Here is a 12044-nt window from a genome sequence, read left to right as displayed (position 1 = left end):
GGATTTTTGGAGCAGACACTGTGACAGCTCCCTGCCTTGCAAATTCCGGCCATTTCCCCCACCCCTCTCTCAATCACTCTTAAATGCAAAAAGGCTTCAGACCAGATAAGCAGCTTCTCCAACGGACTCCATTCCCCTTCCCCCCTCCGTGCAGTTTGTCTCCTCAAGCAAACACTAGCAGCTGTAGACATTCCCTGCCTGCCTCTACTTGAGCAAACAAGTGCTGTGTTTGTGTTTTAGATAAGCACTCCACACCTGGCTGCGCAAACAAGAAGGGGATTTTTAAAATTCCCCGGGGCATTTAAAGGGCTGGTCACCTGAGGCCAGGGCAGTAGAGTTCAAACTGACAAGCAGAGTGGCTGAGCAGGCATTCTGGGATACCTCTGAATACTCTGGAGGCTAATAACAGCGCTTTTGGTGGCCACACTTGACGAGCAGCACTGCATCACCAGCGCTGCAATCGTTATACTCCAAGCAGACCAGGTGTACAGCCAGTGCTGCAGCCAGGGAGTTGCAGCTTTGGATGTGCCTTACAGGTGTGGACGGTTACTAAGTTGCAGTGCTGTAAACCCACCACCAGCGCTGCAACTCTCCAGTGTAGCCAAGCCCTTAGTGTATAGAGTTAGTTAGTTCTTGTCGTAGAGGGACTTCTTTGCCCTGGTCCCTGGGCTTCAATTCTTGTGCCTCCTGTGGCACGTCTATGCTCCTGAGTGACCTGCACTCCAGCTGCTTAAAGTGCCTGGGTGAAACTCACGTAAAGAACAAGTGTCAGATCTGTCCGGACTTCAGACTCTGCATTATCAAGGACAGAAACGTGAGACTGAAGGCTATCTTCATGGAAGCCTCCCTCAGACCTATCTCAGAGCTGAGCCACTCTGATTTGGTGCCAGGTACTTCAGCATCAGTGTGAAGTGCTCCCCCGGCACGAGCTTTTCCAGGCAGCGTTCTCCATCTCCGGTGCCAAGGAAGAAGCACAAGAAGCAGTGCACCGAGAGAGGGTGCTTGCCAGTGCAGAAGAGAGAGACAAGCAGGGAGAAAGCAGTTTAGAGACACCCATGCTGAGACACTTTTCTTTCCCCAGACCCATGTCAGCACCGTCAACTCTGCGAAGGGCATTGATTCCAGTGTAGGGCCCTCTGCCGACATGAGGAAGCTACCTCATTGCCAGGGGACTGACAGTACCGTCGACCCTGGAGGCTTTTCAGGCACCTAGGAACCTTCTCTCTCTTCCAGTGCTGCCAACTCCATTGTGACACCCACCATCTCCAGTGTCTAGAAGCAGGAGGGAACAGGATGCATCAGGCACTTTCCTGGCACCAGGTCCCCCAGCAAGCACCACACGATCCCAGCGTCCTGATCTCCAGCACACCACTGGTCCCTGGAACCCTGGCACCATATGGCAGCAGACATGGGTACCGCTCCACCATGGTTGCCGAGAGAAGAAGAATCCTCAGAGTCTTAAAGGGAACGTTATGTACCACCAAAAGCCCACCATCAGTACCCAGCCTATGTGCCACCAAGCTTCAGCAGTGGTTCTACAGTGGGCACCTGTCCTATGCAGTGGCCCTACTGGAACCCCTGGAGGTTTCCCTCAGTACCAGATCTGTCCTCCCAGATCTATAGTGAATGTAGGATTGAGGGTACCGAAAGGATGGAAGAAGCAGCAAATTTGCAACTGAGGAGAAAAAGCAAAGTGCACCTTGCAAGAAGAGAAGCCTATCTACATGGGATCTAAGAACTACTCATCTGTCACTCTCTCCAGACAGAAATAGTGATGAGCAGCTGGCTTAAGAACAGTTGTAGTGGTGGAATGTCATTAGCATGTGGATGATTGGAAGAGACAAAGCATAAAAGGAATCCAGAGGGTGGTAAGTCTTTGGTACTTAATATGCAGTGTCAAAAACCTTTAATGGTCAACTAATAACTGGGTTCCAAAGTATGTTCAGTAGAAGTCAGAGTATGGAGGCAAAATAATGACCAGAGAAGGCCAGGAATGAGGACAAAATTACTTTGCTTAGTTTAGAGCAAAAGTTTAAATGAATTGGAAAGGGCAGGATTTGATCTGCAAGAGTCTGAACCATTTACTTGCAGTTCTGTGACCCGTCACTACATGGTCAGGAGGCTTTTCTCATCTGATCAGAAGGCTTAGGAGTCAAGGCCACTATGTGTGATGGTTATAGTGACTGTTATTGCCATTTTCATTGTTTTCTTGGTATTGGGTGAAAAATCAAGGGAATTCAATTGGACACTGATTATGCAGCTCTCTGAGTTTGTGTTTTGGGGCAAGAAGAGGGGCGCACTCAAAGAGATGTGTTCTGTATCTGGATTCACTTGACCTGAAAATGCTAGTCTCCATTTTTTAATGTAAATTTCAACTCAGGATAGTCTTTTTTTTTAATTCCTGCCTCAACTGTTGTGTGTTGTTACTAGGCTCTGTAAAATAGCTGTCGGGTTCCACCCCAAACTGGATTGCATGTCAGTGGTGGGTGAAGTGTTGTTTGTGTATTACTTTAAATTTGTAAATTTTGGAATCCTCTTCTTGTTTCAGGTAATTTTGGTAACCTTCATTGGCATGTTGGTTTTCCTTTATTTTATAATGCATGGAGGAGTCTGTTACTAGAGATGATTGGTTTTCCTGACCCACAAGAATTTTCCAGATTTTGAACATTTTTTCTGTCCCAGATTGGGAGGAAGAGTTAAAATGTTGAAAATTTTCACAAACAGATAATCTAAAAAATTGTGTGAATCTGGTCAATCAAAATGTTTTGTTTCAGTTTTCAACCTTTTATTGTTTTTAACCTTTTTAAAAAGTATAAATAAATGGACAATTTTAAACTCAAAATTATTAAAAATGAAAAACCAGAATTTTTTGTTTGGATGTTTTCTAAAGAGGGCACTTCAACAATTTAGAAACTATTTTTTCAAATGTTTTTTGAATTATGAGTTTTGCCAAAACCGACTCTCTCCCACAGATTGTTTTGGTTTCAAAGCATAGACATTTTCTAATGACAAAAATGTGTCTTTGGAGAATTTCTGACCTGCTCTATTTGTTATGTACTATGGGAGTTTTGCTGTTGACCTCAGTGGGGTCAGGACTTCACACCTTACATCAGCAGATGCCTTTCTGAAGATGGTATTAAACATTAAGTAGCACAGTGGGACCCTGATCTCAGGATATCTAGATGCTACGGTAATACGAATAATTAATAATACAATAACTCAGAGAAGACTAGAAGTTTAGATTGATGCCTTTCCTCATAGATCTTTAGACTGAAAGTTCAGTCAAAGGATGGTCGGAAACCACTCAGCCAGACAACATGCAGTGCTAAGAACTGAGGTTAGGAGACCTAGCTAGTGCTTGGGTAGGAAACCACATTTCCTCTATAGAAATCTCAAGGGAGTGGAGAACAGTGCTAAGCGAAGAGCATAAAGGAAGGACTGAAGATTAAAAGAAACCTTACTTCACAGAAAACATGTATCAGATCCCAACCTTCTGGGGGGCAAAGATTCAATGTCACTAATCAGAATAGAAGAAAATCACAAGAGTAAATCTGTTCTTATTCTGGCTGGAAATAAAAATCACACACTGTATATAATCTTAGTTAGAACTAGAACTTAGACGTTGATGCCCTTTGAAAATTTTCAGCTGAAACCTGTTATCTTTACATCTTTTCATACCTTTATCTTATGCAAACACTGACTGCTGAGCTGGAGCTGGTGCCATTGTGAGGTGTTCATTCTTTAAGGAAAAAGATCGTTTATGTTGCTGCTCTGGAGACTCACAAGAATAGGTGTTTCTGATAATAGACATGGTCAGTCATAATATAATTTTAACATATAGACAACAGCTTTGCCATCTCAACTTGTGAGCTTGTCAGGTCTCGTAAACTAGCAGATTGAACTTGGTCAGTTCTTGGATGGGAGGCTTCTTGGAAAACCAAAGAAGTAGGTTTGTAATTCAGGTTGATGGCACTCTTCTTTGAATCTGAATTGAACCTGCAGCCCAGCACAGTTCATGGAGGCAGGATTGGGAGTAGACTACTGAAGATGCTGTTTTTCAGATGACATATACAATCAAAATCTTGACCATTTCTTGTTGTGAAACATCCTGTGACACTTTTCAGAAGAGTAGGGATGACTGCTTTGGTACCTGGCCAATTTCCAATGTGAATGACAATTGCATTCTATCTCTTTAAGGCTTTATCACCACTGTTGACTCTAGGTCACTGGTGCTCACAGGAATCATTGGTGTTCAAATGTTATGGGTGTCTTGCTAGTGCAAGGATTAAAGTTAATATTATGGTCAGAATGTTCAAATCCTGATATTCTAAAATTTTACATTTGTTTGTGAAGTCCATGTAGTTCTCTGAGTCTCCAAAAAGTCCATAAACCCTAAACGATCTTTTTCCTTAAAGAATGAACACCTCACAATGGCACCAGCTCAGCAGCCAGTGTTTGCATAAGATAAAGGTATGAGAAGATATAAAGATATAGGTTTTGGCTGAAAACTTTCAAAGGATTTTTTGTAACAGTGAATAGAATGGATTGAAAAGTGTGGTTTGAGGAAATTTAAAATAAGAATCAAAGCAAACATTGCTATTGCATATTGAGAAGCCATTTCCTGGATAATACGGCTGTATTAATTTTGAAGATGTAGCTGCAGCATTAGCACTGGAAAGTGGATTCCATTGAATCACAAACATTTTTCTTGTAGATTAACTTACAGGTGAGTGAGTTAGTTTAAAAAAAATTTCTTAAGGCTGTTGTTAGCATGAGAAGGCTGAATCTGAATGAGACGCAAATGAGAACCTTTTGCATTACTGTAACAACTTTCCTTGTGCAGAGTGAGGTTAGAAGTGTAACTGCCAAGGTGGTGTAGATATGAGATTCTGTAGCTAGTAGTGAGGGTTTTTTATTCTTAATTTGACAGAGCCTTACATAAGAGTTATTATGAAATATTTATTACCAGGATTTGTGGTTTAGTTTTATTTTTAACATTCTAATTCAATGAATGTATTTTAATAGGTTTTCACCAAACCTTAAAAGAACACCTGGCTCTAGGGGAACTTTAATGTTAATCCTATTGAAACATCAATCTATCTGTCTTCCAGTAGGAAAGACAAGGCTATTACCATAAATAGAAATAAAAACTCCTACAAACATAGACCCCAATCTAGCAAAGACTTATGTACATGCTTAAGAGGGTAGGGATGAAATTCTGGCCCCAGTGTGAGATTCCCATTGGCTTCATTGGGGCCAGGATTTCATGGTGGTAATAATCCCAATTACTTCTCTGAGACCACTACTAAGGCTTGATTATGCATCAGTGAAGTCAAATGGGAGTTCTGCAATTAACTATAATGGGAACAGGATCAGCCCTCCAGTTTATAAAGTTAAGCACATGTTGCAGGATCAACCTCCCTTGTAAACTTCAAAAGACCAGACATACCTTTAAAAGACAGACTGATTTCTCTGACAACCCAGGCAGCCCTCTTCCTGGATCCTGCCCAACTTCTTGACAAGGAACATGTGGGTAGGCATTTTTGAAAGATGAGCGTTAAACATGTCAGTAATAAATGCCGTTTATAAACTGTTGGTTTTTGAGTTCAGTATTTTACACAGCTTAACCAGAAATCCATGATTCTGGAATAGAGCATCCGGGAATCAGCAGCATATACCTATACTGTGAGAGGTAACTGTATAGAATACTGTTTTAAAAACGATTTTGACTGTTTTAGGAAAAGGCTGTTCTGCTGCCTCTCTGTAGTGGTCAAGCAGTATGACCACAGTACGGTAGTTGGGCTGTTTCAGACCCACGCCCACAGGCTGGCACATGACTTCCTTACCCTGATTCAATGACATTTTACAGAAAATGTGAAGTTTATCTCACAGGTTACTTCACAGTGGCTGCTTCCCCTCCCCAAAGTAGCTGTAAAAATATCTACTGTGTTTATCCTACTAAGGGAGTCAATGGAGAAGCATCTTTCTCTTCTCTCATTTAAAATATCTCAAGTGTAGCAGTTTTAAGTTACTTAATAATGTTTGCTGAGTTAGTCCTAATGCATTTTTTACCAAGAAGAGCATTTGTAGTTTAATATAAAGTACTCTGTGTACTTGGCTTTTAGAGTATTTGAGATCTCGAGATTTTGAGCTTCTCAGATATCAGCTGTCTAATGAAATTTGCAGTAGGAGCACAGAGAATATAATCATTTCATTTCTCCTCGTATGCTGCTTAATATATTTTAACCATTATGAAGATTTTATAGCTTATTAATAAAGCTTGTGAACTTACCTTTCTGAAAAATCAAAGTTTGAAAATAAATGCTGCAACTGTTATTGATCTGGCAAAGCACCATGCAAATTTTTCATAGGATTGCATGGAACTTGTGTATGAAATTACAAATTTCTGGAAGGTGCAATTTCACCTTTCTTTTTCTCAAATATAAATTGACCTATATGGTACTCCTGACCACAAGGGTGTTTGTGTGTGTTTATCATTTCGTACTGGGATAAAATGAATAGGAAGGAATTCTTTATTTAAAAACTAAATACAAGGCAGAGGCAAAGTAGAGACTGGATAAATGGTTGAATTTTGGAGTCAGATGCTCGAATCCCTATTTTTAGCAGATTGGATCACACACATGTATGTATAAATATATATTGTGTTTGTTGGTGCATGTACCTGCATATAATATGTGTTTGTGTAAGAAGCAGTGGGAGTTTGGGATGTGCAAAGTATGTGGAAATTAGCCTACTTTTGAACTATACAATATACATTTACGCGGGGCACACTGAAATAACTATATGATTATTCCTAGTGCTACTGGAAAAGAGACCAATCAGTCTTTCCAACTATTTTTAAAAAATGATGTATTTGGTTTCCATTCATTCAAGTCAATGGTAAAACTGTTCATCTGTATTCTTGTCAAATTTAAATGACAACAAGACTCGAGAAAGTTTAAAAGAAATAAAAAAAGAATCTCCAATATACTATTGGCCCCATAACTGATTCTTTTGAATCCCATTCCTCATCCTGTGACAGCTAATTATGCAACACTTGGGATATTTGTGCTGAGTACTTTATTTTTTTTCTCTGCCTGAAACTTCTTACAGTAGGTTATGAGCAGTCTGATGAGTACTTTTATGAGCTAATAAACCTCCTGCATGATTTCTGTTCTGACTGATGGATGAAGTCCTCTGTCTGAAACGAGGTAAATTCAAACATCCCATGTAATGACTTTGATATAGGGTACACAAAAATGCAGAATATAATGAATACAGCTGAAGGACCTTCTCAAAAGTGCAAACTGAGGTAAAAATATGTAATATAATAATGATGAAGTCCTGGCCTGATTGAAGTCAATGGCAAAATTCCCATTGACTTCTTTGCGGCCAGGATTTAACCCATAGTTTCTATTTATGAAAGATACGTTTTTCTGTTGATAAATATCGTTATTGGGAACTTGTTATAGCAGGTTTCTTTTAAGCTTTTCCTTGTAATAATCATCTACAGTGTTACATTTTACTTACTAGGAGTGATATATAACACCACATTACCAGGGTAGCGTAGGCAGGGTATTTAGCGAGTTCTAAATCTTAAATAATGATCCTTTCTCATAGTTAATTCATAATTTCAGAGCCAGACAAGCCTGTAAAAAACTAATGCAATGAGGCCTGTTTAATTAGACCATTAGAGGTATCTGTTAATGCCCAGGACTGTTTTCGTTGTTATTTTTATTCATTTTTTTAAAAATCACTTTTTCATCTTCATGATGTTTTCTTTTGCACAGAGTTGGTCATTTTCCAAAAGATTTTGTAGCCACTAGGCGTACTAAAAATAGGTTCTCTCAAATATTATCTTTTCATGTTTACATAGATGAGCATATGTCCTGATGTTGCATCCTAGTCTTTAGTATGTGTGCATCAGAGGAATACAAGATAAAAAGAACGTTTTTTTTTTTAGTCAGTAATATGTCATACTAAGAATACGTAGAGGAAATGTACAGATGTACCATAATTATTTATGTAATTTGTGAACTAGCCTGTTAAAATTAAAATTTTTTTTTAAATTCTCTAAATTTTTTTATCCTCAGATGCAGACCGACATTGTGAAATAGTTGGAAGTCCTCTGAAGATCAAAAGCACTAGAAAACCACTGTCTTATATCATTGGGTATTTAGGTGAGTATTTTTCCTTTGAGTAAAGTGAGATGTCAATACTTTAACAGTATTTAAAAATCCTACTCATCAATAAGGGAATTCATAACAACATGGAAACAGTATGAATAAGAAAATACATTATTAAAAGCTGAGATGTGCTATTCTAATTGTTTGAACTTGCACTATTTAGTTAGAATGCCTTTAGTCATTGGTGTGAAATGGCATATTTAGCATGTGAAAAATGATCTAGCAATCTGTTGGTTTTTTTAAAATAATTTTTACCTCAATGGTAATGAGTTGTCCAGTGGCACCTTAAAAACTAACAGATTTATTTGGACATAAGCTTTCATAAGTAAAAAACCCACTTCTTCAAATGCATGGAGTGAAAATTACATATACAGGCATAAATATATTGGCACGTGAAGAGAACGGAGTTACTTCACAAGTGGAGAACTAGTGATGAGAGGGCCAGTTCAGTGAAGATGGATGTGGTCCACTCCCAATAATTGATGAAGAGGTGTTAATATCGAGGGAGGGAAAATTGCTTTTGTAGTGAGCCAGCCACTCCCAGTCCCTATTCAAGCCCAAATTAATGGTGTTAAGTTTGCATATGAATTGTAGCTCAGTTTTCAAAGTTTTTTTGTTAAAGATGACTGCTTTTAAATCTGTTATTGAATGTCCAGGGAGATTGAAGTGCTCTCCTACTGGCTTTGTATGTTACCATTCCTGATGTCTGATTTGTGTCCATTTATGCTTTTACGTAGAGTCTGTCTGGTTTGGCCAATGTACATGGCAGAATGGCATTGCTGGCACATGATGGCCTATATCACATTAGTAGATGCGAAGGTGAATGAGCCCTGATGGTGTGGCTGATGTGGTTGGGTCCTATGATGGTGTCGCTAGAGTAAATATGGGGACAGAGTAGACAACAGGGTTTGTCACAGAGATTGGCACCTGGGCTGGTGTGGTGTGTAGTTGCTGGTGAGTATTTGCTTCAGGTTGGGGGCTTCAGGTTGGGGGGACAGACTTCAAAGAGAAACTGCACAGCTACAATTCATTTGCAAACTTAAAACTATTAATTTGGCCTTGAATAGGGACTGGGCGTGGCTGGATCAATACAGCAGCAATTTTCCCTCTCTTGGTATTGACACCTTCTCATCAATTATTGTGAGTGGACTACATCCACTCTGACTGAATTGGCCTTGTCATCACTGGTTCTCCACTTCCCTTCTCTTGATGTGCCAATATATTTATGCTTGTATCTGTAATTTTCACTCCATGCATCTGAAGACGTGGGTTTTTAGCCATGAAAGCTTATGCCCAAATAAATCTGTTAGTCTTTAAGGTGCCACCAGACTCTTTTGGGGATACAGACTAACAAGGCTACCACTCTGATATCCCAGTGGTGACATTTTCAAAATCACTCGATGGTGGTCTTGACAGGGAGCAGAGTTAGGCCAGTGCTGAGCACTTTTCAGAGTTCCATTCTACGATGTTACCAATTTTTTCTAATCTACAAACCTGCTTAGAAAGATGTGATGTTATCCAGTACAAAAACAGGAAAGAGACTATATCAGCATTTTATGACATATTTGGATCACAGCTCCTAGGAAGAAAAAGTGGATGAAGGGGATACTGGAGAGAAGGGGATGAAGGAGATTCCAGTATTTTTAGCTCAATATTAATAAATCAAAAACTGTCATCTTCAAAAGGGGCCACTGATGGCAATTAAATATTTATGCATTCACTACAGAGATAGGGAAAGCCCTTTGAGCTATACTATTCCATATAAAGACATCAATCTAATTCTTAGAGGCGCAAGGAAGTAGAGATAAGCATTAAGAATAAGCAGAGCAACAAAGAGTGAGCCAAATATTACCTCCGTGTAAATCTGAAGTGATGCTATGAAGCCAATGGTGTTACTCTTGACTTACACAGGTGTAACTGACAGTGGAAATCAACCCACAGTATTCACTGAAATTCCCATTGTCTGTCTGTCTGTCTGTCTGTCTATCTATCTACACAGAATAAATAATAAAAGTCTCAAGTTTTTTCCCAGTATTAATAAACTGATGTCTAAAACTGACAAATGGGAACTTTTAGAAAGAGTCCTGGGTAGATGTTATTTATTAATCTGGACATCTTTTGGCCTCAAAAGTCCAAAAACATGTATTCTTGTCCCTCAGTAGTGGCCTTATGCTTATCGAGATAAAAACACAGCTGCTTGTTCCCTAAATAGCTGCAAATTCAACCTTAAGACATCTAGTTTCTTATGCTGAGTTGAATTACCTGGGCCTATTTGGGAAAACAGAGGACAACATATTCCCACGAACTATTATCTCCCTGAAAGTGGGCCTGCAGAGTGAAAATGATGAAATTATTATGAAAAGATTAATTATGAAAATATTCGCTCTGTTTCTCTTTTGCCAATTTGTTTGTTTCAATTACAAATCTGAACAGTACAACTGATGAAATAGCTCCACAGAAGGTGGCTAGTAGGTGGCTTTTAGTGTTGCTTAGTGTGCATATTTGAATAAGATAAAGTCTGACCTTATACAATCTGTGGGATATTGTTTTGCTTCTAAAATTCATCCCATGCCATATCTCAGAGATCTGCTGTTCATTTTTCCAAACCATTCCGTCAAATATTTGTTAGAACACATTTAGTTATGCCTCATAGGAGATCATTTTTTCTCTTCATTCCTTGAAAGAATGTCAAAAGAGCTTCCACCTACCTACTCATTCGGAGTCATGGCTTTCCATTATCCCTTTTCTGCTCCTTGAGGAGCGTATTGCACAGCAGGACTAAGCATTAAAGATTGGCCCCTCCTTGGAGAGATTGGGATTCCCTCCTGTGCAATCAATTTAGCTTTCATTGTGTGTAGTGAACAAAAATCCCTGAAGTGAATCTTGCTTACTTGAGTGTCTTATATTGTCCGCTAGTGCATAGCTGCTTTTCCACTTGGAAGACGTCCGTCAACATTTGTACCTGTAGTAATTGAGAAGAGATGAGTTGGAGTGACAGGTGCTCAGTACCTCTGAAAATTAGGTCACTTATTTAGGTTCATAACTTGAGTCAACTTAAAAAATATTGTCCCTAATTTATTTTCATTTTTGGTATTCTGATTTCCTTAGCAGTGTTACCTGAGATAGATAACCCCTTTCAGGGTAAAGATTGTAATTTACTATAGCCCGGATCCTCAAAGTTATTAGGCACTTTTTAACTGTCATTGAAGTCAGTGGCAATTAGGCACCCTAAATATTTTTGAGGATCTGAGCCTATATGTTTATACAGTGTCTAGCACAATATCCAACCTGGCTGGCTTCAAGGCATTAGCACAGTATAAATGTTAATAATAAGTGCTTGAAGTATTAATTTGCCTTACTTTTGATCTCTGAAATGGAAATATAAAATGAGTCATGCTCAGTGGTTATGTGTTGTGCTGCTATGCACGTGACCTAAATGAGATCCCTAGGATGTGACCTAATATTGATTTTCCAGGCAATTTTAATTCGGGCATTTCCTAACTTTTGCATGGTTGACTTTATAACCTGAGTAATGTTCTTTTCACATAGTTTTGTTGTGTGTAATTTCCTAGGGTTTTAAAAAACAGAAATTCTATCATATGGTATCATATTGTCACCCACGTGGGTCATCAGCAGGTTAGAACCTTTAGAGTCATCACGCAGACCTCTGCCACTTAAGCTACTGGATTAACTGATAGGAAAAATGGGTTGCTATCCTCTGTGGACCAGCACTAGAGGGGCATGGGACATTTTGCCAGAAGGTTTCACAGATATTTGCTGGCAGCAGAGGAATGCTGAGACTCGGGAATTTTGGGTTCCATTTCAGGCTCTGGAGAGGAATGTAAAGTGGTGGATTAG

The 12044-nt window shown here is 39.3% G+C and overlaps 1 protein-coding gene across 1 annotated transcript in view; it reads left to right on the top strand.

Moving 5' to 3' along the window:
• MTA3 (metastasis associated 1 family member 3) overlaps window positions 1-12044 on the top strand; it is a 213261-nt gene that overhangs the window by 182747 nt on the left and 18470 nt on the right. Inside the window, exon 15 of the mRNA XM_050951856.1 lies at window positions 8094-8180. Within this exon, the coding sequence (XP_050807813.1) occupies window positions 8094-8180 (87 nt within the window). The remainder of the gene's footprint in view (window positions 1-8093; window positions 8181-12044) is intronic.

Source organism: Gopherus flavomarginatus, chromosome 4, assembly GCF_025201925.1.
Source record: "Gopherus flavomarginatus isolate rGopFla2 chromosome 4, rGopFla2.mat.asm, whole genome shotgun sequence".
Classification (NCBI taxonomy): Eukaryota; Metazoa; Chordata; order Testudines; family Testudinidae; genus Gopherus; species Gopherus flavomarginatus.
Note: the sequence above shows the minus strand (reverse complement) of the source record. Positions and strands in the feature narration are given on the sequence as shown.